General features: G+C 59.3%; 2 protein-coding genes across 2 annotated transcripts; one reads left to right on the top strand and one right to left on the bottom strand.

Annotated features, from left to right (window-relative positions):
• Positions 1-59: 59 nt before the first annotated feature.
• On the top strand, positions 60-2998 carry CIAO1 (cytosolic iron-sulfur assembly component 1). The gene is made up of 7 exons (XM_040538194.1): positions 60-244; positions 1293-1441; positions 1524-1635; positions 1724-1812; positions 1890-2091; positions 2209-2296; positions 2412-2998. Exons 1-7 carry the CDS (start codon positions 106-108, stop codon positions 2650-2652), a joined length of 1020 nt encoding a protein of 339 aa, XP_040394128.1. The 5' UTR covers positions 60-105; the 3' UTR covers positions 2653-2998.
• A 514-nt stretch (positions 2999-3512) lies between these two features.
• SNRNP200 (small nuclear ribonucleoprotein U5 subunit 200) lies at positions 3513-24866 on the bottom strand. Its single transcript, XM_040538193.1, has 45 exons — positions 24650-24866; positions 23924-24087; positions 22593-22764; positions 22278-22470; positions 21971-22026; positions 21264-21362; positions 20794-20946; positions 20223-20322; positions 19902-20038; positions 18876-18959; positions 18478-18651; positions 17657-17794; positions 17332-17487; positions 16812-16982; positions 16411-16604; positions 15668-15791; positions 15110-15259; positions 14824-14934; positions 13901-14032; positions 13336-13524; positions 12577-12774; positions 11955-12107; positions 11748-11828; positions 11356-11439; positions 10799-10905; positions 10459-10577; positions 10044-10198; positions 9658-9847; positions 9288-9461; positions 8495-8655; positions 7995-8222; positions 7466-7657; positions 7193-7371; positions 6825-6976; positions 6431-6539; positions 6184-6292; positions 5803-5992; positions 5486-5650; positions 5118-5239; positions 4834-4977; positions 4574-4750; positions 4300-4460; positions 4132-4213; positions 3959-4051; positions 3513-3865 (listed from the first exon to the last, which is right to left on the bottom strand). Exons 1-45 carry the CDS (start codon positions 24692-24694, stop codon positions 3722-3724), a joined length of 6411 nt encoding a protein of 2136 aa, XP_040394127.1. The 5' UTR covers positions 24695-24866; the 3' UTR covers positions 3513-3721.
• Between the last annotated feature and the right edge of the window lie 44 nt (positions 24867-24910).

Here is a 24910-nt window from a genome sequence, read left to right as displayed (position 1 = left end):
CGGCTCCGGCTCCCGGCCCCGGTTCCGCTTCCGGCCGGGCTCCGGTTCCGCTTCCGGCCCCGCCCCGCGGCGCGGGTTCCGCTTCCGGTTCCGGCGGCGGGCGGCATGAAGGAGGCGCTGCAGGCGCTGGGCCGGGTGCCCGCGCACCCCGAGGCCCGCTGCTGGTTCCTGGCCTGGAGCCCCGGCGGCGGCCTCCTGGCGTCCTGCGGCGGGGACCGCACCGTGCGGCTCTGGGCGCGGGAAGGTGCGGGGGGCGGGGCCGCGGGAGGGGGCGGGGCTACGGGGAAAGGGGCGGGGCTACGGAGGAGAGGGGGCGGAGTCACGGGGCAAGGGTAGGGTGGGGGGCAGAGTAAGGGCAATGGGCGGGGCCGAGGGGAGGGGCGGGGGAGAGGGGGCGGGGCCACGAGGAGAGGGGGCGGGGCCGGAGGGAGGGGGAGAGGGGGCGGGGGAGGAGGCAGGGCCATGGGGAGGGGTGGGGGCAGGGGGAGAGGGGGTGGGGCCGGGGGAGGGGCCACCGAGGAGAGGGGGCGGAGTCACTGGGCAAGGGGAGGGGGTGGGGTAAAGGCAAGGGGTGGGGCCACGGGGAAAGGCGGGGCCATGGAGACAGGGGGCGGAGCCATTGGGAGAGGGGTGGGGGGGCACGGGGAGGGGTGGGGTCATGGGAGGGGGGCGGGGGCACAGAGGAGAGGGGCAGGGTCAGGAGACAGTGGGTGGGGTCACGGGGAGGGGAGGGGCAGGGGGCGGGGCCACAAGCGGTGGGCGGAGACGTGGGGCTGTGAGGGGGCTGTGGGGAGGGGCGGGGCCAGAGGGTGTGAGGGCGGGGCCACAGGGGCTGTGTGGGAGGGGCGGGGCCACATGGGGAGGGCGGGGCTGTGTGAGTTGTGGGGGCGGAGCCATGGGGTGTGAGGGAGGGGCCATGGGAGCTGGGGGAGGAGCCACAGGGTGTGGGGGCGGGGCCATAGGAGCTCTAAGGGAGGGGTGGGGCCACAGGGGCTGGGGAGGGGGGGGGGCCACGGTGTGAGGGCGGGGCTACAGGGTTTGAGGGCAGGGCCATAGAGCTGTGGGGAGGCGGGGCCAAGGGGTGTGAGGGCGGGGATGGGCGGGGCCACAGCACCTATGGGCGGGGCCAAAGGCACTATGTGGGCGGGGTCTTGGGGAGGGGTGGGGCCGGGAGGGGCGGGGCTAAGGGAGCAGCAAGGGCGTGAGGGCGGGGCGAAAGGACGGGGTGGTGCTGGGGGCGGGGCCTGAGGGCATGGGCAGGGCCTGCAGCCACCCCCTCAACCCCGCCCCAGGGCCGGGCTGGGCGTGCCGGGCGGTGCTGGGCGAGGGGCACCAGCGCACGGTGCGCCGCGTGGCCTGGTCGCCCTGCGGCTCCTACCTGGCCTCCGCCAGCTTCGACGCCACCACCTGCATCTGGAAGAAGGGCGACGACGGCTTTGAGGTGAGGCCCCCGGCCCCCGGCAGCCCCCTGCCCGCCGGCCCCCGGCACGCTCTGACCCCCACCCCCCGCATCCCCTCCGCAGTGCGTGACCACGCTGGAGGGGCACGAGAACGAGGTGAAGTCGGTGGCCTGGGCCCCCTCGGGCAACCTGCTGGCCACCTGCAGCCGCGACAAGAGCGTCTGGGTGTGGGAAGGTGAGCGGGGCGGCCCCGGGGTGGCCCCGTGCTGGCTGTCCCCCCCCCCACCCCCCCAGCGCCCTAACGGGGAGCGTTGTGCCCGCAGTGGATGAGGAGGAGGAGTACGAGTGCGTCAGCGTCCTCAACTCGCACACGCAGGACGTCAAGCACGTGGTCTGGCACCCCAACCAGGAGGTGAGGGCGGCGCCGGCGTGGGGCTGGGGGGTTTTCTGCGGGTGCACAGCGCCTCAGCACCCCCTGCCCCCCCCCAGCTCTTGGCCTCGGCCAGCTACGACGACACGGTGAAGCTGTACCGCGAGGAGGAGGACGACTGGGTGTGCTGCGCCACGCTGGAGGGCCACGAGTCCACCGTGTGGAGCGTGGCCTTCGACCGCGGCGGCGAGCGCCTGGCGTCCTGCAGCGACGACAAGACAGTGCGCATCTGGCAGCAGTACAAGCCGGGCAACGAGGAAGGTGAGCGCCCCTCGGCCCCGTGAAAAGCAGCAGGGAACGCGTCCGGGCACCCGGGGCGTTGCTCGATTCGCCCCCAGCAAACCCCAGGCGCTGAGGTTTTTTCTTCTTGCCGCCCAGGGGTGGCGTGCAGCGGCACCGACCCCACCTGGAAGTGCGTCTGCAACCTGTCGGGCTACCACACCAGGACCATCTACGACGTGGCGTGGTACGTGGCGTGGTGCGTGGCGGCGCGGCCCCGCTTCCCCTTGGTTCCCCTTGGTTCCCCTTGGTTCGGGAGGAGCTGGGCTGACCCCTTGCGCTGCCCCCCCCCGCCCCTCCAGGTGCCACCTCACCGGGGCGCTGGCCACGGCCTGTGGCGACGACGCCATCCGCGTCTTCGAGGAGAGCGCCTCCTCCACGCCGCAGCAGCCCACCTTCAGCCTCACCGCCCACGTGCCCCGCGCGCACTCGCAGGACGTCAACTGCGTGGCCTGGAACCCCAAGGAGCCGGGTTTGCTGGCCTCCTGCAGCGACGACGGCGAGATCGCCTTCTGGAAGTACCAGCGGCCCGAAGTCTGCTGAGAGCTTTACCCGGAGGTTTCACGCCGCGGCGCCGGCCCCAGGATGGGGGGGTTCAGCCGCCACAAAGCCCCTTGGTGGGGAGAGCAGGACGGGGACGGGGTGGGCAACCTCCTGCATCCTGCCTCCCTGCAGCACTTGGACTTCAGCCCTTTGGCAGCCCGTGGCGGGGCGGGGGGGGTTCAGCATGGCCAAAAAGGAGCCTGCCAGCCGTGGGGGGTCCTGCCACGCTCCCCGAGGACACGCATGGTGGCGCAGCGCCACTGCCAGGCTCAGGCCGGCTTTGGGAGACGCCCCGAGGGCATTGCTTCTCCCTCCTGCTCCGCGCTCAATAAATCGTTGCCCTGCTCGAAGCCTCCGGCTCTTCCTTTTGGGGCTGTCACCGCCCCGCCTGGCCCCCCCGGGGGAGCAGGGCAGGGTGTAAGCAGCAGGGCAGGGTGTAAGCGCTGCCCCGGGGCTGGGTGAGGGTGGAGGGGGAGGCCGCCCGCCAGGGAACGGGTTTTACACCTCCCCATAACGCACAGCCCCAGGGAGGTGGTGATGGGGGGGGTGTGCCTGCCTGCTGCTCCCCGAAACGGGTACGGGGCAGCTCCTGGGGCCGGAGCCGGCCTCTGTTCCTCCTGCCAAACCCCAGCGCCGCCAGTTCTCACTCCTGACAGCTCGCTCTGCCTTAACTAGCTCTGCTAATGAACTTTTTGGAGCTGGCAGTGACATGCAGCAAAGCCAAGGGCACAGAACTACTCAAGTTACACGCTGAAACCCTGAGCCTCGCTGTTGAACCCTCTCAGGGAGAAAGGAGGTGGAAAACAGCCCCGACAGCTCCTGTTTCCCCCCCAACAAACCCCGCAGCGCAGAGGAAGAGGTAGGGCTCCACATTTATTCCAGCTGCTGCAGCCGCACTGTGCTCCTGCACGCAGCTCCGCTCTAAAAAACACTGTACAAAGCTTCGTCATCATAAAAAAAAAAACACAAAACACACGGCACCACGCCTACGGAGGGGACACGAGCACTACCACGGCTCGGGTTTGGTCGCTGTCCTCAGATCCTCACCAGGGACCGGCGCAGCCCCGCGCTAGTCGGAGTCGCTGTCGCTCTCCGCTTCTTTCACGTCCACGCTGAACTTGTACTCCTGGTCGCAGCCCATGTAGGCGTCGCTCATGAAGTACAGCGTGTAGTTGTGCGTCCCCGTGGCCGGGGCCACGAAATCCAGCTTCACCTAGGCAGCGAGGAAGAGCCCGTGTTGGGGCTGTGGGGGGCAGAGGGCGGCCGCGGGGGTGGCCGGAGCCGTGCGGCGCCCAGCCCCGCTCACCTTGGCTTTCTGCTGCAGCGTCAGGCGCTTGATGGAGATGAGGCTGTTGGACTTGGAGTCGCCGATCACCACCCACCAGCCCTCCTCGCGTTTCTGCCGGGGAAGAGAAGAGTTAAGGGGTGCCGGGGGGACGATCCCCAGCCTGGCTTACCGCCTGCAGGTCCGGCACGCACCTGGGGGAAGAGGGGAGCGATGACGGGGCCGGTGACCTCCTCCTCACGCTCCAGCTGCACCAGCACCACCACGGGCCCCCCGCTGCGCGGAGAGAAGCGAGGGACACGGTCAGGGCACCCCCTGGGCTGACGCAGCGCCGAGGGGCCGCGCCACCCTCCCCGCCTCACCTTCGGATGCTTTCCTTCTCCACCACCTCGTAGGAGAGCTCGATGTTGGGGTAGCGGTTGCAGAAGCGGGCGACGTCAGCGATCTGGGCGTCGGAGAGCTGCAGCAGCGCGTTGCGGTCCTCGTCCTCCATCTCCATGATGTCGAAGACGCTCTCGACCCCCTGCGACAAAGCAGCTTTCAGCCCCGCCGTTACCCCACGATCCTCGCGCTCCCGTCGCACCGTTCCCTCTTCCCAGCGCGGCGCCTTCCCCAGGGCTAGGCGGGGGTTTTTACCTTATCCGTGCAGCGCTTGATGTGCTCCGAGGTGAAGTGAGGCAGCTGCTTGAGGTAGGAGTCCTTGGACCACATGGCCTGGGTCACCATTTGCGCCAGCTCCATGGCGGCCAGCGCGGGGCTGAGCCAGCCGTTGCTCGACAGCACGTCCACGCACGCTTGGATCAGCCGGATCGCCTGGGGGTGAGGGACGGGGACGGGTGAGAAGGCAGCGCCGAGCCACAGGCAGCGCGGGCGGGACCCCCCCCGCCTCGCTGTACCTTGCTGAGGATCTCCTCGGTGTCCGACTGCAGCTCGGCGCTCAGCTGCATGCGCGACAAGTGCGCCTGCAGCAGGAGGTTGGTCTTGACGTGGGGGTCGTTGAATTTGGGGTTGGTCAGCTTGTGGGGAACCTTCTGGGCCAGCTACAGAGGGAAACGATAAATCTTTAACCCTACAGAGCAGAAAATGCAGGCGGCCCTCCTTGCTGCGACCCCGCAGGACGCCATCTGTCCCCTCCAGATCTGAGTCGCTCCCAGCTCGGCGCGGAGGCGCTGCCACTCACCTGCCGCAGCAGGTTGTCCTCGTGGTGCCTGATGGGGATGTTCTCGTACTCGGCAGCATTCGAGATGATTTCAATCAGCCCTCGCACCTTGGTTTTGGCGTTGAGGGACATGCTGAAGAGCTCTGGGGAAGACGGAAAAACCAAGCGGTCAGGAAAAAGCAGGCGGCGTTCACCGCCACGATACAAGAGATGCCTTCAGGCAGACAACACCCAGCCTCACGCTGAAGGAGGGAGTTTTATGCAACCACCTACGTGTGCGGAGCTTCCTCTACGATTACCACAGAACAGGGAGAATGCAGGGAGAGGACAGAGAGCTGGAGCACCAGCAAGCGCTCGCGTACGCCGCCTACCCCTGGCAGAGCCCTTACCGATGGTGGTGTAGTTAATGTAGTAATAGGCTGCGATCATCCCCAGGTTCAGCGGGGCCACGTCCATCTCGTCCTCGATGCTGATGCACTTGGACTGCTCCAGGTCACTGAGGGTCTGCTCCACCAGCTCGGAGAGGTGATCGGAGAGGTGCCTGTGGGACACGCCTGCGGGTACAGCGGCATCGCCGCAAGGCTCAGAAATTCCCCAGGATGGAGAAAAGCTGCTCTTGTGGAAGCAGAGCCCTCAAGCAGAGGGTCCCCGGTGTCCTCCCTCAACTCCCCCACCCCGTATCCCCAGGGCAGAGCCCTCTGCTCACCCTGCAGGTTGTAGTAGTTTGGGTTCTGGGTCATCCTGCGGTACAGGAAGGTCCAGGTGAGGTAATCCACTGCATCCTGCTTGTTTTCTATGGTCTTGGTGACAATCTCGGCGTTGAAGTGGTCGTGCATGCAGTGGTCCAAGTGCGACTCCACGGGCAGGGGCTCATAGAGGAATTTCTTGAAGAAATCCTAAAGCAGGGCAGAGGTGTGTGTGGGGGGGAGGGATAAATAAACCCAGCGCCTCCAGTATCCCAGAGCACCTCCCAGGCTGCAGGGTGCTCAGTGAGGGCTGCATCGGCCTGCCCAAAGCTGGCAGGAGAACATCCCAGACAGGAGATGGCCATTTGCAGGCCAGAAGCGGTGCCTGGCTCCTCACCCACCTTCTTGGACCCCTGGCACATGATGACACAACGGCCCTCGTCGTCCTGCAGCGGGCGGTTAGCGTGGCCCACCATCTGCAGCACGTCGTAGATGGGGTAATCCACGTACCTGGGACACACAGAGGATCGCTTTCATGAAGCGTGGCTGCTCCACAGAAAGCCACCAGGGCCTCAGACCCTGCAAGGACAGGGACGAAGCCCTTAGGGTTTAGGGCCCCATTCCCTCGTGCCTGCCCTCCACACTCACGCGTGGATCTTGCCGTTGTAGTACTGCGTGTCCATGATGATCACCAGGTGCGCAGCGATGTTCATACCCCAGCAGAGGCTGCGGGAGGCAACCATCACCTGCACTGCACCTGCACGGCACGGGGAGAGCAGTCAGCCCACGTCAGAGCCCCTTTTTGGGTCAGACATCTTGCAGAGGAAGATGTGGAGGTTCTGCACTTGCACAGACAGCCCTCAGCGTACAGGGAGGCCCAGAAGAGAAGGTGGAGTTTAAGATCACAGCCTTTTGGGACCAGGGAGGCAGAGAGATTTGGGCAGGCTGTTATCTCCAGCCCAAAGACTGCAGGCACTGCCAAGCTTCGGGGAAAAGGGTTCAGGGGAAGAACAGCCGGTGCGTCCCCTTCCCACCCCCTCACCAGAGCTGAAAAGCTGCTCCACCACTCGCCGCTCCATGGCCGTCAGCCCCTCGTGCAGGTAGCCCACCCCGTTCACGAGGGTCTCCTTCAGGGTGTTGTCATTCAGCTTGTCCAGGTACGGCACCAGATCCTTCTCCGCGCAGTGCAGGAACCTGCCGGAGGTGGGGAGTAAAGAGACCGCTGCCGGGTGCAGCGAGCCTGTCCCTGTCCCCTCCGGGCACAGCAGGTGCCCGAGTGACATCTGATGACACCAACCGATGGGAAAACCCTCCCCCAGCCCAGTGAAACTGCCAAAATCCCGCCCCTGCCTCAGTCAGAAGAGGGACAAAGGCCCTGCACTGAATCCCAGGTGGCCACGGCACCGCTACCTTTGTCTCTGGACGTCCGAGGCGCACGTGGTGAGGATGTTGATGGCTGTGAGACGCGTCTGCTTGCGGGACGGGACAAAGACGATGACCGGCTTCTTGGGAGAGTGCTTCATGATGGCGTGGTAGACGGGCTTGGCCATGGAGAGCAGGCGAGTCTGCGTGTGGCTGATGTTGAAGCCCTGCAGGGGAGAGAAGCAGGCAGCGATGCTGTCTGGAGAGCAGGCGGAAGGGAAGGGAAAAGGGAAAAAGGCGACGGGGTCGTCAAAGCCCTACCTGGATGTGCAGCTCCAGCGGCACGGGGCGGACGTTGGGGTGGAAGTTGAAGGTGGAGGTGGCACTGCAGCCCAGCCAGTGCGCCACGTCCTTGGCGTTGGACAGGGACGAGCTGAGGGCCACGATGCGGATGGGCCGCTCGATCTGCGAGGAGATGTAGCGCATCCGGGAGCAGATGACCTCCAGCACGGGCTGCGGGTGGGACGGGGCAGGTTGCAGCAGGAACAGGAGGGAAACGCCAAGCCCCCGTCCTGGGTGAGCTCCAGGCACTTCAGCCCAAGCCCCCTCGCCCAGCTACAGCCATGGAGACCCCGGAGGACACCGCTGCTGAGCTTCCCAAGGGACCTGGGGCTCCTGTCCCAGCCCATCCCGCAGCTTGGGGAAAAATCCCAGCAGGAAAAGCTGACCTCAGGCCAGATGTCAAGAGGGAGCAGCCAGCCACCCCCTGCAACTTTACAACATCTCTGAGACCGACACGATGACGAGCGCCACTCCAACGACTCGCACCCTCCTCCCCACCCAGCCGTACCCCGTTCTCGCCCCCGATGAGGTGCACTTCGTCCACGATGAAGAGGTTGACGTTCTGGACGTTCTTACGCTGCTTCCAGCGCCGGGACAGGATGTCCCATTTCTCAGGAGTGCTGATGATGATGTTCCCTTTGCCCAGCAGCTTCAGGTCGGTGCTGGTCTCCCCCGTCAGCAAGACCACCTTCTTATTGAGGCGCTCCTGGAACTTTTCATACCAGTCCATGAAGACCTGCCAAAACGCAGGGGATGCTGCTGTCAGTCTCACATGAGAGTAAGTTGTACCGAGTCCTTGGGGAGAGGCACGTGCAGCTGCCCACGTCGGCAGTGGGGCGGTGTTTCTTTGCTCCCTCAGACATCAGCAGACCACAGCTAACCAGAAGCCTCAGGAACCATCCAGAGGGATGTGGCAGCTCAGAAGGGATGGGGAAAGTGGAACGGGACAAGAGGAAATAAACCTAAGCTGGAGCAAGGTTCCAGTTGTCCTCGGGACGCGGGGCTCACCTGCTCTGCCAGGGCCTCCATGGGGGTGATGTATACGCAGCGCCCCTCCGAGTTCTGGAGCAACATCCTCAGGATGGCAAATTCGGCACAAATGGTCTTCCCGCTTCCCGTGGGGGCGCCCACAAACACGTTGTCGTCGCTGTTATAAACGGTGTTAAACACTGAGGGCAGACGGACAAGACAGAAGAGAGCAGCTTAACGTCATCTCGTAGGTTTTCCACCAGAGCTCTAGGAACAGGCAAGGATAACACAGCCCGGACCCAGCCCGTGCAAGGAGGAGCTGGAGGAAAGGCTGGGTAAGAGTTTTAGCCCAGGATCCGCTGAACAGAGCACTCCGTCACAGTACCTCCTAAGTGTGAACTCCCTATTTCCCTACTCGGGCTATGCCCAGGAAGATGAACACGGGCACAGCAGCTTTGCTTCACTCCCAACCCCGTCCCTACAAGCAGCACAGAGGGAAAAGTTTGGAGCCACCTGGCTCTGCAAGGCTGAGCAGCGGCGTCAGCACGGGCACAGCTCCCAGGAGCAAACCTGCTGCTGCCAGGCAGCCCCAGACAGGCTGCTTGATGTACTTGAGGAATGTATTAAAGATACCCCGGCCCGTGGAGAAAAATTTCAAGCTATCAAGCCTCTAAGGCTAAGGGAGGCAGAAGGGATACTTTTTTTTTCCAGAGGAGTTCCTCACGTTACATGACTACGCCTCACAAAAGCAAGGGTACGGGACTGTGAATGCCAAAAAAGCCAGACCCCACTGACAGGCAGTTCAGAGGAGGTGAGCAGAGCTGGTACCCACCCTGAGTCTGGATAGGGTTGAAGAAAGGGAACTTGTCCTGGTAGAGGCTCTCGAAGGCGCTGTTTCGCAGAGCGGACACGGGCAGGGGCTGCAGATCCAGCAGCTCAGTCGGAGGAGGGTATTTTTCAGGCAGGATCAGGTGGCGGAAGGAAACGGGCAGCTGGGTCTCGCAAGCTGTCAGGCACACACAGCATTTTTACCTTAGAGAGCACTCCAGTGCTTTCATCTCCGAGCTGTGCCTCCCAAGGGGATCCCCAGCCCTCCTGCCGCTTGGAGGGCAGAAATCTTTCCCCTCACACAGCCCCAGGAGAGGTCCCGAAGCACCCTCAGACCCCAGGGAGAAGCAGAGGGCTGGCGGGGTGAGACTTACAGAGCCAGCGGTCGGAGACCACGCGGATGAAGTACTGCGGGGGCAGGGGCTCAAACACGGGCACAAAGAAGGTGACGAGGTGCTCGTCCTGTGCGTACTTGGCTTTCAGCAGGAAGTACTCGTGGTGCAGGATCACTTCGCTGTCCACGTCCTCCACCAGGATCCAGAAAGCTTCAGATGAGCCATGCACCTAAGCAAGAGCAGCCGTTACCTTCCTGCCAGGGTCCAGTTTCCCATTCTGGACCTCCAGGAACTGCTCAGCAGCTCTCCCGCAGCAATCCTGCCCCACAAGTGCCCTCATACCCGCCCGCAGCACAGTAGTTAGCCTGGTGATACTTAGCCGTCCCCCCTTAATGAGGGTGGCTCATCTCCTGCGCACAGCTCACCTTCTCATCCCACTGGAAGTCAGGGGCGATAGTGAGCTCCACCTTCAGGGTGGAGCGGGTAATGGGCTGCAGGTGGACAGAGAGCTCCAGCTTTGGGAACAGATGGACGTATTTGTGGATTGTCTTGCCCATCTTGGGCATCCGGATCAGTTCCCCTGCAACAGAAAGGCACTGCTGTCAGGACAGACAGACAACGGGATGACCGGCAGCTCCCAGACCGAGCTGCATTCACAGTATCTGCAAGCCAAGCACAGCTGGAAGGGCAAAGCTTCAGCCTTCCTCAGGCTGTACCCAGACCCCGTGGTTCTGCCTCTTCAGATGGGACCAAACACCCCAACCTCTGCGCCAAAACCCGGCAGAGGGGCACAAAGAGGCAGACGCCTCTCCCTGCCGCATTTGCCCCACGCCTCAGTACCGATTTCATTGTGGTTCAGGTCGTAGAGCCGTTCAAACGGGAAGTTCTTCTTCTCGATTTTCTTCACCACTTCCTCGGGCAGTTTCTTGAACTGGCGCAAAGGACACATGGACTGCCACCTGCGAGGACACCGCAGGGTGAGACGAGCAAAGAAACAGACACAGCCTTCAGAGCATCAGTTCCCCCTGCTGCCAGGAACCAGCCCGCAGCCAGACACACGTGGTAGGTGGCAGCTTTACAGCCTGGCAATCACAAATCCTAGCCATGCTGGAGAACCTCATCCTGTGCCAGAGGCACCCGGCCTGCAATCAGGAAATACCCCCGAGGTGTTCTCACTTACATGCGTTTGTCAATCATCTTGCAGAGGTTGAGGGTCTTGTCGGTGAGCTGCGCCCAGCCCCGGTTCAGGACTATCTCGAAGATGGCACGCATCAGCCGCCCCGCAGACTGCGGGAACAGAGAGCAGCTCTCAGCGCGTGGCTGGGATCATCCCGGTAACATTTCCTCCTCTCCACCCATTTTCCTGCCCAGCCACGCGATGGTTTGAGCTCAGGTCCTTCATCCCAAACGCCCACAGGAGGAGCAATTACTCGACTCCCAGCCCTGGCAACCTGGCACTTGTGGAAGAACAACCAGGCTACGCTGCAGTCCTCCAGCGCTGATTATCTCAGGATTTTAATTACAAGTTGAAGACTCCAATGAAGATCTAATTCCCATGTTGCCAGGATTTAGACCTCCTTACCACTCAGCTCTGGTTACTTTCAAAGCCATTTACGAACACAAACTAAGTCCCTGGGGTGCAAATTGTTGCCCCTCTTAGCAGGAAGACTACGACGTGGCTGGACTGCAAACACCTAGGAGGAGATGGAGAGGCCCCAGCCACGTCTCCCCACTCACCTGGGTAACGTATACCATGTCTGCCATGAGAGCAAAGCCTTCCAGCTTCAGCTGCGAGATGAAGGCCTGGAGGAGCACATTGATCTGGGGAAGCAGAACAGAGAGGCTCTCAGTGTCAGCTGGGTCTCCCCCGCACCAGCACCTGGCCCCAGAAGGTTCTGACACACGGCAGGACAGAAGGGGTCAGCGGGGCTGAGTGCCCTTCGCTGCAGCATCTGCAGCTCTTTGGGCATCTCTGACGTGTGCTCCGGGACACCCCACAGTGGAAAGAGAACAGAAAGCTCTCCATGAGCAGCAGACCATGGCAGCATTTGGCACAGCAGCTCTCACAAAGATCACCCCTCCCTCAAAAGACAGGCAGAGAAGCCCCCTCCCGGGCAGGCAGGGCTCACCTTGGCACTGGGCTCCTCGATGCTCTCCTTCACTGGGATTGGAACTCGCTCCAGCAGCTTCTGGAGCTCCAGCTTCTCCTCCTGCAGAAACCCAGCGGAGGAGAGATGAGAACAGCCCCGCACAGGACAAGCTCTGCATCATCCCCTGCAGCACGACGACCAACAGCCTCGGGGCTGTATCAATCGGATGGGTTTGTGGCTCCATACCTCCCTCACGGTGATGTTCCTGAACTCTGAGGACAGCGAGAAGACCCGGAACAGTTCGATTTCACTCAGGGTGGGCTTCAGGAGCTGGTTGTAAGTTTGCATCGTCTCGTTGGTGATGTAGTAGTGGCTGGCAATGCGGCCCAGCTCTGTCACCTACAGCAAGGACAAGCCAGTGAAGAAGCAGACAGATACCCGACTGCTCACGGCACAAACAGCAGATACTGAACAGCAGGGGGGACACTGCCAGGCAAGCCAAGTATAAACTCTCAGGCTACAAATCCCCCAGGAAAGCTGCTTTTCCTGGTACACAACTGCACATCTCACACCCCCCCCTTCCCATCTCATTCCCTCTGAGGCAATGAAAACACAACGGGAGTGTGAATTTGCTTAGAAGACAGCAGCAAACACACAGCAACGAGACCAGGTTTCACACTGGCTCTCTCTGTGCCAGCAAACAGCTCCCTGGAACCACAGGCACGCACGAAGGCAGGTCTGAATGAGGCAGCCCTCCCTGGGGTTTGTATTTCACCAGCGAGATGCCTCTTGCATCCTTTCTCTCAGCCAGAGGACGCTCCTGAACAGCTCTGCCTGTCCACAGCGCCTTTCCCTGGTCCTGTCTCACCTGGAAGTTCCCCGTCTTCTTGTCGTACTTCACCAGGTTGTTCTTGTCCAACATGAGGGCTGCGGTGTGGACCAGGTCCAGGCGGCGCTGGTCCAGCAGCGGATCTCCCTTCAGGTCATCATGGGATATCCCATAGAGCGTGGGGGAGCGCAGCATGCGGATGTACAGGTAGGTGTAGCCCAGCCAATTCACTGCGTCCTGAGGGAACACCAACACACCGTCAGAGCCGCCAAACACCTTCCCAAGCAGCAAGGATGACGTGCCAGCACCAGGCCCGGTACTCCCAGCACTGGTGTAGGACGCAGCGGGCTAAACCCAGCTGAAACTTGCTGGGTCAAGATCAAACCAGAGCTCAGAAGCCCAACAGTGCAATACACGACTCCTCTCCACCATCAGAAGAATCTTAAGGAGTTATGAAACAAGAAAACCCACCCTCTACACAGTTTCTTCCCCCAGTGTCCTTATCCACGGGGAGAACTCTGTCTGCGCTGAATTACAGAAGCAGTTACCCATTTCCCTGACAGAGCAGTCAGCCTTACAGGTTGGCATTTTTCATGGCTGCCCTTCCAGGTCTCTTAAAAATCTCCATTACATTTGCTCCCTGGGCACTGAGGAAATAGGCCGCAAGATCCTTTACTGCCCTACAGTGACATTGCTTTTCCCCAGCACGGACCATCCTTTGCCTGCCACAATTCCAACCGGCTCTCTGGGTGCAACTAGGGGCACATGTACCCAGAGAAGGCAAAGATTCGTGCTCACCTTTGCGTTCTGGACGTTCCCGAGCACAGTCTCTGCATTCAGCATGTCTGGGAGCTTTGACACCATCTGACTTTCAATGGGGAGCTGCTGGTTGAGCAGGGACAGGTAATACTGCAGCTCGCCGTGGGATGTGATGAGGATCCCCTCACCTTTGGTATCGTACTGAGGCCTCCCAGCACGCCCCAGCATCTGAGGAATGAGAAAGTGAGGTCAGCAAAAGATAAGAGCTTTTAGCTTGGCAGTTTCTCCTTGCTGCTGTGACCTGGGGCTTTACATCCAGATTGCTCAGCCTGCTGTTACTTCTAGTTGGCAGGAGTCACACATAAATATCTCAGATGTGTCTGGGCAAGATAATGGGAGAGGAATCATTTGTCTTCTCCGCTCCCGATCTGTTTCTCCTGTGCCCTCACAGCAGGGCAGCTCCCAGAACAGCTGAGAGTCTGGCAGTACAGAACAGGGAGCCACTGCACGGAGAAAGTACAGAAGCAGACCTCGAATGCACCTCAGCAGGAAAGGAAAAATCCAGCCCCGGGGCACAGCAGCATCGCTGGTAGCAGAACTTCACCTGCAGGATGTCCAGAGCGCCCAGCTCAGTCCAGCGCCCCTTCTCAGGGCTGTACACCTGCGTCCCTTTGATGATGACCGTGTGAGCGGGGAGGTTCACCCCCCAGGCCAGCGTTGCTGTGGACACCAGAACCTGTAGGAGCAGCAACAGTGATCAGCAAAAGCAGGCAGGAGCCCCTTCCTAGTGTAAAAAAGATCCTAAACGTCAGACAGGCACAACAGGGACAAGGACTGGGAGCTGTGATTGTCTCAACAGTTCAGCAGAAGAAGGTCAGATACACAGCAGGACTTGGATCTTCACCCAAATTTGCCAGCTGACTGCACGCCTCTGGGAAATGACCCTGGTAAAACCCTTTGCCTACCACTGGTTTGCCTACCACTTTGCAACGCAGACACACTGAGAAGTTCACTGTGCAGGAGCGCCCCAGCACATCGCTATTTCCCACCAGAACCTCCTATTTTGCTGAACAAGTTTTCGCAGCTAAGAAGCAGAAGCATTCAAATTCACTTGCCTCAGAGTTCACCCAATTGGTGAAGTTCTTTAGGTGACAAGTCTCGCCCCATGCTGAACTCCTGCTTTTTTGAAGCAGCTGGTTTCCTACTGAGCTGTTACATCCTTGTAAGAATCACATAAAACTCAGTGCCTGGTCTCACAGGACGAAACTGGTAAGGAGACAGCCTGCTCTGGGACAGACCCCTAGCTTTAAACACTCGTCTGGGTCTAGGGGAGATTTTGCCCTCTCCATTCCTGTCTATGTGCTTTTAATTTCTGTCCTGTCAAGGCTCTCTTCAACGGGCATTGATTCTCTTGATTTTGCACGAAGGGCTATTGGAAAAAACGCTTCGAGCAATTCTTGTGAAGGACCTTACCCGAACAACCGTGCCTGGAGGAAGCAGCAGCTCCTCCTGGGAAGCGGGGCTCACCTGGATGTGCTTGTCAGCAAACAGATCCTCTACCAACGTCCGGTCCACTCGCGTCATCCCAGCGTGGTGGATGGCAAAGCCGTAAGGCAGAAGGTCCTTCAGCTCCAGGTTCTGCGGCAAAAACACAACCAGCGTGAGGGTTTCTGAGCCAAGGAGCACCGGGGAGAACAGCAGCGACAGAAGGCAGCGTGTGGCCTAGAGGGCTGCAAATCTGTGCAACTGGAAGCACCTTTGTATCTGCTCTTCTGCTCTCGCTGTGTCAGAGCAGCCCTGACCACGCAATTACCTTGCACTGCTCAGCTTCTGTCCTCAGGACCTCGGTGGAGGCCGAGCCCTCCCGCAGGAAGAGGCCCAGGGTATCTTTCTCCAGACACATGTCCCTGATGGCCCGGGCAGTCTTTCCAGTCTCCTTCCTGGAGTGAACGAACACCAGCACCTGTCAACCAAGCACACGGCACCGCTGCTGAGAGACAAATCACTGCTGCAGCTGGCAAAGATTCTTGACCCAAGCTGCTCTTTGTGCTCACGATGGGAAGTTTAACAGATTTAGAATTAGTCCAGCTGCCCAGTGAGCCACGCTACTGCAGCTAGCACACAGCCAACAGAGCTCCTGATCTAAGAGGGCAGCACCGCAAAAACCCCCTCAAACAGAAGTGGACAGGTCATACATTAATCAGACAGCTGGCATGGAGAAGAGAAGTTTGTGTTCCTTCCCCTCTCAGCTGCCATCAACCACTCAAACCTACCCTCTTCTCCTCAGCAGCACTGCTGCAGCTACAGCAACCTGAAGAAGCCTCAGCACCATGGTTAAGCGCGTCAGGAACAACAAAATAAAGTATCAAACCTGGTTCTTTCCAGCATGCTCCATAATCTTTTCGTAAACAATCTCATTCATTATCTGGAAGCGCTTGATGGCTTTCTTCTCCGTGATACCCACGTAGGTCTGCTCCAGGGGCACCGGTCGGAAGCTGTCAGAAGAAAACCCAAGACCATAAACGAGCAGAAGGGAGAAACGCTGACACGAAGGTCCGGTCAAGAGGCAATTCTTCGTCCACACCACTTCCTCTACACAGATCCTGTATTTCGTGTTACTGAGGTCAAGACACTTCCTTGTGCCTCAGCTTACTCTAAGATTTGATGGCTCTGGTTCTGCCCTGTTAAATGCCGCAGTAAAGACAGCAACACTTGTTCTTATTTCATGGAATCCACTTGCTATGCACACATTCAGGGAGCAAAAATGGTGTTTCAGAACTCCCACAATATTACTCCAGGCTTCCTCCAAACAGCTTCTGCAGCACACGGGTAGAGCAGAGTTTATCTGCCTCCTCTAACGCGTATTCTGGCAAGCACACTGCAGAAACCCTGATGCACATTCTGAGGCTGTATTTAACTGCTCTAGTCCTGAACGTGCGATTTCTGGCACATCTAAGAGCAAACAAACACAGGGCTAAGCCAGGCTAAAGGCCCAGTGAGACCCTGGCATCATCTGGCAGATACACACAGCTGCCTCCACAGGAGGCCGGCCTTTCCCACCTCTCAACAGCTACCCGCAGTCAGAGTAAAACCTCTCCCGGCCTTCCACAGTACCTGTTATCAAAATAGAACAGGCCCTTGGCGGGATCCACGCGGAGGAACGTAGCCACGTCCTCGTAGTTGGGGAGGGTGGCGCTCAAGCCGACAAGCCTCACGTCCTCCTGTGTCATCTCGATGTTGCGGATGGCTCTGGCTACCAGCGACTCCAGGACGGGCCCTCGGTCATCGTGCAGCAGGTGGATCTCATCCTAAAGAGGGGAAACGACAAGAGTTCCACCCCTGCTCCAAACTGGCTCTATTTACCTCTGGTTTTTCTTTCCTAGCAGACCTGCTTGCATGGACTCAAGCAGGCTCATCCCCACAGCCCAAAACCCAAGTCCACAGCCAAGCACCAGAGACATTTTCAGCTGCCAACGCGCTGAAAAGCCGCGTGCTCGGGGCTTTGCGGTGCTCACCAGGATGACGAGCCGCACCAGCTGGGTGTAGGTGCGCTCCCCTCCCTTGCGCGTGATGATGTCCCACTTTTCTGGGGTGCAGACGATGATCTGGGTGGCGCTGATCTCCTCCTTGCACAGCTGGTGGTCCCCCGTCAGCTCCGCCACGTTGATGCCGTACGTTGCCAGGCGCTAGGAGGAACCCGCGGGCTGTTAGGCTGGATCAAGACGCGTCCCCCAGGGCGGCGTTAGAGCAGCACGGCCCCGAGACACTCGCTGACAGCTTTATAGGATTCTATAGGATTCTATTTTATAGGATTTTATAGCCCAGGCTGCTATCTAGTGCCTGTACCAACACACCCTGACAGCCTACTGAAGGCAGACTACACAAAGAGAGATGAAGGGAACAATCCAACTCATATTCTCCCAGAAAGCTTCTGCCAGACCTTCTATCCTTCCGCAAGCGTAACAAAGTCACCGCAACAAAGCTCCTCTTCCCCAACCTCCAGTTCCAGCAGGGCGGGCCCAAACCTCTCCTCACCTTCCCAAAGCTGCCCACCATCTCCTGCACCAAGGACCTCATGGGTGCGATGTAGATGATCTTGAAGTCATCCACGTTGATGGTCCCGTCCATGTTAATGTGCTTCCCTATTTCTCGCAGCATGCACATGAGTGCCACGTTTGTCTTCCCAGCGCCCTAGATGGCAGGCAGAACCAGTCCCATCAGATTCACATCCTCTCCAGGATGAAGGTATTTCCCAGAGCAGCCACTCTTTTCTGCCTAAAAAGATCGTTCTGCCAGAGGCTAACGAAGTATCTCTCTTCCCACTCCCCATCACAGGGAACCCGAGCGTCGGGATCCTTACCGTGGGAGCACAGAGCAGCAGGTTCTCATCCGACTCCAGCGCTGCACGGTAGAGTTTGCTCTGAATACGGTTCAGAGTCTTAAATCCCTCAAATCCAGCCTGGGCATATTTGGGCAACTTTTCCACGGAAACCAATTGCTGAAAAGGGAAAAAAAATAATCAAACTCGATGCCTTTGTTCCAGTTCCTCACAGGCTGCAGGGCACATGTGAGACCTCAGAGACAGGCTGGGGAGTAGCAGGGTCATATTGTCTCCAGATGGCAGAAAGAGGCGAAGCCCCGTGCCCAGCGATCATGGAGCAGGTTAGGGAGAGATCAAAGCAGGCACATGAGCCTGCCCTTGCACTCCCAACAGTGCAAGCCACAGCTGGCTGCACCATCAAAAAAGCAAATCCCCACCGTGTTCTCATGATGGAACGGATCAGCCCACGCTTCCGCTGCCCAGCACTGATCAAAAGAGTTAATTTCTCACACGGCGTGCAATGCATCAGCCAAATCTCTGGCCCAGCTGCCTCACACTGCACAACGGTGAAACGCGAGCAACAGCAGAGCCGAGGGCTCAGCACAGCAGCTGAGTGGGGCAGGGGAGCCCTGAGACACAGACACCAGCATAGGATACACACCCCGTAAGTGAGGGAACGGAAATCAGGAACCCTCTGCAGCCACATGAAATCCCTTAGCTTAAAACAGTGATCCTTCAAGAAACTTGAAAGGGCGTCACAGCCATACCAAAGCCAGCTGAGTTCCAGAAAGTATCAGTGATACTGAGAGCAACTCAGCAAACTCAGCACCAAATAAGTGGCAACAAAGCAGGTCACCGACCTCTTCAGAGCCAAAAGGCTTCGGCTTCAGGGCCGGCACGTGCACCTCCTCGTAGCCCTTGCGCTGCCTGCGGAAGGAGCCGTCGGGCAGCTGGCACCGCTTGTTGGCCATGAAGTGACTGCCCTGAGCGAACACCAGGTCCTCCAAGTCCAGCACCTGCCGGGGAGCGAGCGCCTACGAACAGCAAAGGGAGAGTGAGACGAGGAAGAGGCGAGGACTGGAGAACCCTTTCCTGCTGCTTTCGTCCCGGGACTGGAGGTAAAGCGACTGCATCCAACCGGCAAGCGCCTCTTCAGCGCACGAGGGGCTTATCCGCGGCATCTTCCTGCCCACGACACTTCAAAAAGACTTTTTGTATCTACAAAGGTCTGGGAACAGACGGCTTTGAAGAGTCTCACCTCTCCTCCTTGGTCGAGGTCCATGGTCTCCAAGTCAGTGTCCATCCGGGACTGACGAACACGCTCCCGCCGGGAGCGCTCCTCCTGCAAGGAGACCAGAACTCAGCGCTCCGCAACGCAGCGCCCACGCGAGAGCTGCCCAGCCTCCTCCGCAGACTCGGGGACTCTCCTGCCACACACAGCCCTGCATCCTGCCAGCCTGCACAACCTGAGTGCCCCACACCAGGACTTTTCTCAAGTGCAGGCATTCGTGTCACCAGAACCTGTGATTTTGGGCAGGAATTTTCGGTCCAGGACCTAAACTTACCTTCCAGGAGAGCACAGAAAGAGAAGCAGGGAGTGAAGGCACACAAACCTGCTCTACTAAAAGCCCAGCCCACAACATTGCAACAGCACTCCTCAGAGACACAAAACTGGCCCCCCATATCGACATAACTGTTTTTTTGTTTTTAGTTTGGTTTGGTTTTTTGATTGGCTTGTGCTTTATTTTTAATATAACAACAAAGCAGGAATGTGATGTTACTCCAAAAAAAAGAAACAAACCCACACTCAGTCACGGAACTGCTATTCTCCAAAGGCCAAGCAGAGCAAATCCAGCACGGCAGTAAGCCTGTGGAACACTGCTATGATTTGTTTCTTGGCCCACTGTGTTCAAACACTGGCGATTAGGATTTGAACGGAGGTGAGCAGAGCGTTTCATGGCAGTGAGCCTCGCACTGAGGCGGCTCAGAGGTGAAGCAGTAACGTTACAAGAAAGTTAACACGAGCACAAAGCCCTGAAACTTGCATACATCAACATTTTTCCTGGAAAAGCAGCCATCTGAGCCACTTAAAATAGTAGATGATAAACACGCTGCCCTCTCAGCTGAGCCTCGGTGGTCACCTAAGCAACATTTCCCATGCTTGCGAGATCCCAGCTGAGTCAGCAGGCTCCTCTCACGCAAACAGCAAACAAAACACGCAGCTGAGTGACACGGCTCAGACAGCAGCAAGGGTCCTACGGTTCCTCTGCTCGCCCAGTCTTACCCGGATGAGATCTTCCTTCTCTGTCTCGTGCAGCTGATACAAGAACTTGGACAGCTCAGGATCCGCTTCCATCTTCCCCATTATCCTTTCTTTTTCAGCTTCGCTTTGGGCACTGGCCAGCAAAGTGCAGTACAGGACTGAAGAGAGGAAATTGAGAGATGGCAGGCGGTCATAAGGCTAGAACCAGAAGGAGGGAGCAAACGACAAGAACCCAAACTGCACAAAGCAACACGGATGGCAGTTAAAAAGCCCTGGGTGGCACTAGAACCAGGTGTCCAAACAGAAAACCAAGGTGGCAAGGTGACAGGGAACGCCACTCACTCATCATCCGATGCTGCCGCAGCACTTTAATGAAGTCGAAGGTGTTAAAGCCCAGGAGCAGAACGAGCTGGTTCTCACATTCCCGGTCATCGCTTGCAGTCTGGCAGAAGACACGAGGAACAAGCAGTTACCTCTGCACCGGGCACAACGAGAATCCCTCTTTGCACAAAGTAAAACGAGAACCGAACTCAAGTGGAAGCAAACAACAGCTACAGGCAAGACTTTTACCTGACTCAGGCTGCAGATAAAAATCCCATCCTCTCTGATTCCCCCCCTCCCCAGTGAGTCACGACGCCCAGCACACGAGCATCAGCACCAAAATTAGCAGGGCAACAGGCCTGGCTTACGATGATCTCCCAGCAACCACTGACAGAAAAACCAATCCCCTTGGAAGAACATTTCTCTGTGTATTACGATGACCTCTAACCTCTGCTCCAGCGCCTATCTTGTTGGCTCACGCCAACAACTGCATTTAATTGTTTAGTTTGAAGAAACAGAGTACGCGGTGTCAGGGCGGCTTCCTGCCTCCCAGGGGTCCTGGCGGGATCCCGCACGGCGGCTGGCCGCGTACCTTCAAGATCTCCAGCACTTCATCTGCCTTCTTCTGCGAAACGATGGCGTCATCGTAGAAGCGGCTCAGCTGCCGCTGAAGCCAAAAGGCATCGATGTCTCGGGGATGCAGATCCTTCTTCTTGGAGCTCATCAGTTCGCCCGATGCCACCAGCTTGGAGGAAAAAAAAAGAAAAAACACAATAAAAACGTCATTTTTCTCCAATAACAAAGCGGGCACCTGACCTCTGTGCTGCGGAACGAGCGTTTTGGGGCTCTCTCTACCCACCCAGAGGAACCTGGGACCAGCTGCAGCCGTTTGGCTGACAGACCCCACACCATGCCATGTTACTTCTGGCCTGCGCCAGACAACAGCCTTCAAGGCCGCCTTCCACCCGCCAACGAGCTGAACTCCATCCTCATCCCAAAAGGATCCCTGGCTCCCCTCCAGACGACCCCAAATCACGTTCCACGTCCTCCTCGGTGACTCACGTTGGCTGAGAGGGTGCAGCGGACGACAGCTTCGTCTCCCTCCATGTCGTCATCAGACGCCTCGTCACGCACTTCGCCATAAATGTCCTCGTCCCCTTCCTGTTGGAAGAGGAGTTCCCATAAGCGGCGCTCACAAACGTCAAAGAGAAGCTTCTCCTTGACACAGATGAACGATCTGGCAACTCCTTCCTGAGCGGAAACTGAGCTTGTGCTTTTAACGTCAACATAATGCTGCTGCTCAGGTAAAGGAGCGCGTGGTAAAATTATTTTTACTCTTAGAATCCTACAGAGAGGTTTTACTGGTGACTCCAGGAGGCTCACATTTGTCTCTCTTATTCTCTCAGCTTCTTCCAGAAACAATCCCAGCGAGCATTTCTGTGAAATACTTCCAAACAGCGCATTTGAATTCATCCCTTCCTCCTGAGCTGTCAAGTTTCCCCAAGAGATCTAAATACCACCATCTGTTTTCCATCGTACTGACTCATGATAAGCCCTGGATTAGCAAGATAATCAACAAATCCTCCCAAAGCCAGGAAGCGGCATCTAAAATAATCCCTCCTCTCCTTCCTGGCAGAGAGAGCCCAGCCCGAGCTCATGCCCACTTCCCAACACGACCGAGTGACACAGAACAAGCGCGGTCCCCGCAGCTCAACACGAGGGGACAGCGCAGGGGCTCGGCTGCCAGGCTGCGGTGCCTCATCGCTCACCTCCTCGTCAGACTCGAACTGCACGTTCACGCCGTACGTCTCGTCAATGTTGTCATCTGCAGGGAAGAGCGGAGTTAATTAAGCAGAAAATCTGGGGGCCATATGCAAGGTTCGCAGCTCCCCGCACCCCACCTCTGCACGCCCAAAAGATGAAAAGAACGGCATTTGGGGCTTGAAAGCTATCCAAGCGTTTTCCAGGCTGTGTGAAAACACGGCCCCTGGAACGACGCTGGGTCTGGCACTGGCTGCTGCAGGGGACGTTCCGCCAGCCCCGTCCCCGGGGCCGCAGGGCGGCGTGTGCCCGTACCCATGTTCTGAATTTCCTTGTCGCCGCCGTAATCGGTGATCTTCTTGCCCAGGTTGACCAGCACGTGGTAGCGGGTGTCGTCGGTCTGTCCCAGCAGCAGGTCGATCTCCTTCCGCCTCTCCTTATCGCGCAGCTTCTCGTTCTTCAGCACTGCCAGCACCTCGTCGGCAGCCCCGCAGAGGATGTCGCGTGGCTGCGGAACGAGTAACACGACCACGTAACGCGGGGACGTTTGATGTGGGGAGGGGTACGGTGCTGGTCCCCCTTTCTGCACGGAGCGGTCCCACCCGTCCCGGACCTGTCCCACGTCCTCACCTGGTCTCCGAGGGCGGCCTGGATGAAGCTCAGCAGCACCTCGTAGGTCTCGCGCGTCTCCTTGGTCTTGGGCTTGTAGATGATTCCCACCATCTCGTCAATGCCCTCGGACAGCAGGGTGTAGCCCTTCATCTTGTTGATGTCGTGCCTGTCCTCATCACGCTTCCTTCTCCTGCAAGGAGGGAGTGCCTGGGTCAGGCCCCAAGCGGGGACTTCTCCAGCCAGCACCACTACAGGATGAAGCGTGGACGTTCTGTTTGTCACCAGCAGGCAGCCCGAGTGCCTTCCCCACCATCACCGCACGCGGCGACGGATGGACGCATCCATCCCTACGGGCTCACGAGAAATCCCAGAAGTGGTGACGCCATTTCAGTGCCCAGTATCACCCACCGGTGAGGACTGGGATCAGGGGGCTCAAGGCACCGCTCTGACCAGCTCCGTCCCCCTGCCCTTACGCCTCGTGGGACTGTGGGAGTGAGTGATGCTCTCATCGGGCTGTTATTGGGCCCCTCACTACAAGAAGGACATCGAGGCCCTGCAGCGTGTCCAGAGCAGGGCTACGAAGGTGGTGAAGGGCCTGGAGCACAAGTCCTGTGAGGAGCGGCTGGGGGACCTGGGGGTGTTTGGTCTGGGGACCTGAGGCTCAGGGGAGACCTCATTGCTCTCTGCAACTGCCTGAAAGGAAGCTGTGGGGAGCTGGGGGTCGGCCTCTGCTTGCGGGTAACTGCGACAGGACCAGAGGGAACGGCCTCGAGTTGCGCCAGGGGAGGTTCGGGCTGGAAATGAGGAGACATTTCTTCTCAGAGAGAGCAGTCAGGCGTTGGGACGGGTTGCCCAGGGAGGTGGGGGAGTCGCCGTCCCTGGGGGTGTTCAAGGAAAGGTTGGGCCTGGTGCCTGGGGACACGGTTTAGCGGGTGACGGTGGTGGTAGGGGGTGGTTGGGCCAGATGAGGAGGGCTTTCCCAGCCTTAGTGATTCTATGACTCCAAGAAAAATAAAGGAACAGATTAAGTTTTAATTTTGCAGTTCACTTTTAGCTTCTTGACACGGAGCAAGCGCCTTCAAACGAAGGAAGCGTGCTGCCTGCACACCCCAAGCCGGCAGCTGTTAGCGCGCAGCCCTATGCTCAGGCCGCCAAAGCATTTTCACTACAAAACCCTCAAATCGGCGTCGAATTCTCCCACGTTTACAGGACTAAAACCAACAAAGGGGGCGTTGCTTAAAGACAGGGAAGCGAGACGAACTGCCCGGGGCTTTACCACACCGACGTGACAGGGAGGTTCCGCGGGGCTCCGCGCCCTCGTCCCCGAGCCTCCCGCTGCCCCCACTCACTTGGCGCGCCGCTCCTCCTGCATCTGGGGCTTGGTGCGCTGCGCCTTGTCCCCCATGCGGGTGCCCTCCAGCTTGCCCACCAGCGACAGCACCTCGCCCGTCGGCTCATCCCGCCGCGTCCGGTCGATGAGCGAGCGGTCAGCTTGGAGGACGAGGTTGGAGTTCTGCGGGGATGGAACGGCGCCCGGTCACCGGCCCTTTACGTCGCTATTCTCGTCCGGTCACCGACCCTTTACGCCCTTATCCCCGCCCGTTCGCCTGTTTACCGACCCCTTACGTCCTTATTCTCAGCCCTTTACCCATTTACCGACCCTTTACGCCCTTATCCCCGCCCGTTCACCCGGTCACCGACCCCTCACATCGTTATTCCCACCCATTTACCCGTTTACCAACCCTTTATGTCGCTGTTCCCGCCCGGTTACCGACCCTTTACACCCTTATTCCCGTCCCACTCCCCCCAAAACCGGCCCGGTGGCGGCCCCGAGCCCCTCAGCGGGGTCGGCTCCGCATTAACGGCGCCGGTGTAACGGGGGGGGGATGGAGAAGGGGCAGGGGGAGCCCCCGGTGCGGACGGGGCGTGGAGGGGAGGGGAGGGGAGGGAGCCCCCGGGGGCCGAAACATGGGGCCTGGGGACCGGAGGCCGAGGCCCGGGGACCGAAACCGGGGTCCCGAGGGCCTGGGACCGGGGACCGGGAAGCGCGGCCCGGTGCCGGTGCCGGTACTCACCGCCTTGTACTCATACTGCAGGCTGCGGGCGGTCACGTCCGCCATGTTGCCGCCGGGCTCGAGGAGGCCGCGCCGCCGCCGCCGCCGTGCCCCGGTTCCCGGAACGGAACTTCCGGGGCGAGCGGAAGCGGCCCGGTCCCCGGCCCCGCCGCGTGCCAACGACCCGGAAGCGCTTCCGCTGCGCGGCGCGGCGCGGCAGGCTCTGGGACTACACCTCCCAGCACGCACCGCGGTGGTCAGGGGCGGGGACAGCCCCTTCGA

Source organism: Cygnus olor, chromosome 27 (genome assembly GCF_009769625.2).
Source record: "Cygnus olor isolate bCygOlo1 chromosome 27, bCygOlo1.pri.v2, whole genome shotgun sequence".
Lineage (NCBI taxonomy): Eukaryota > Metazoa > Chordata > Aves > Anseriformes > Anatidae > Cygnus > Cygnus olor.
Note: the sequence above shows the minus strand (reverse complement) of the source record. Positions and strands in the feature narration are given on the sequence as shown.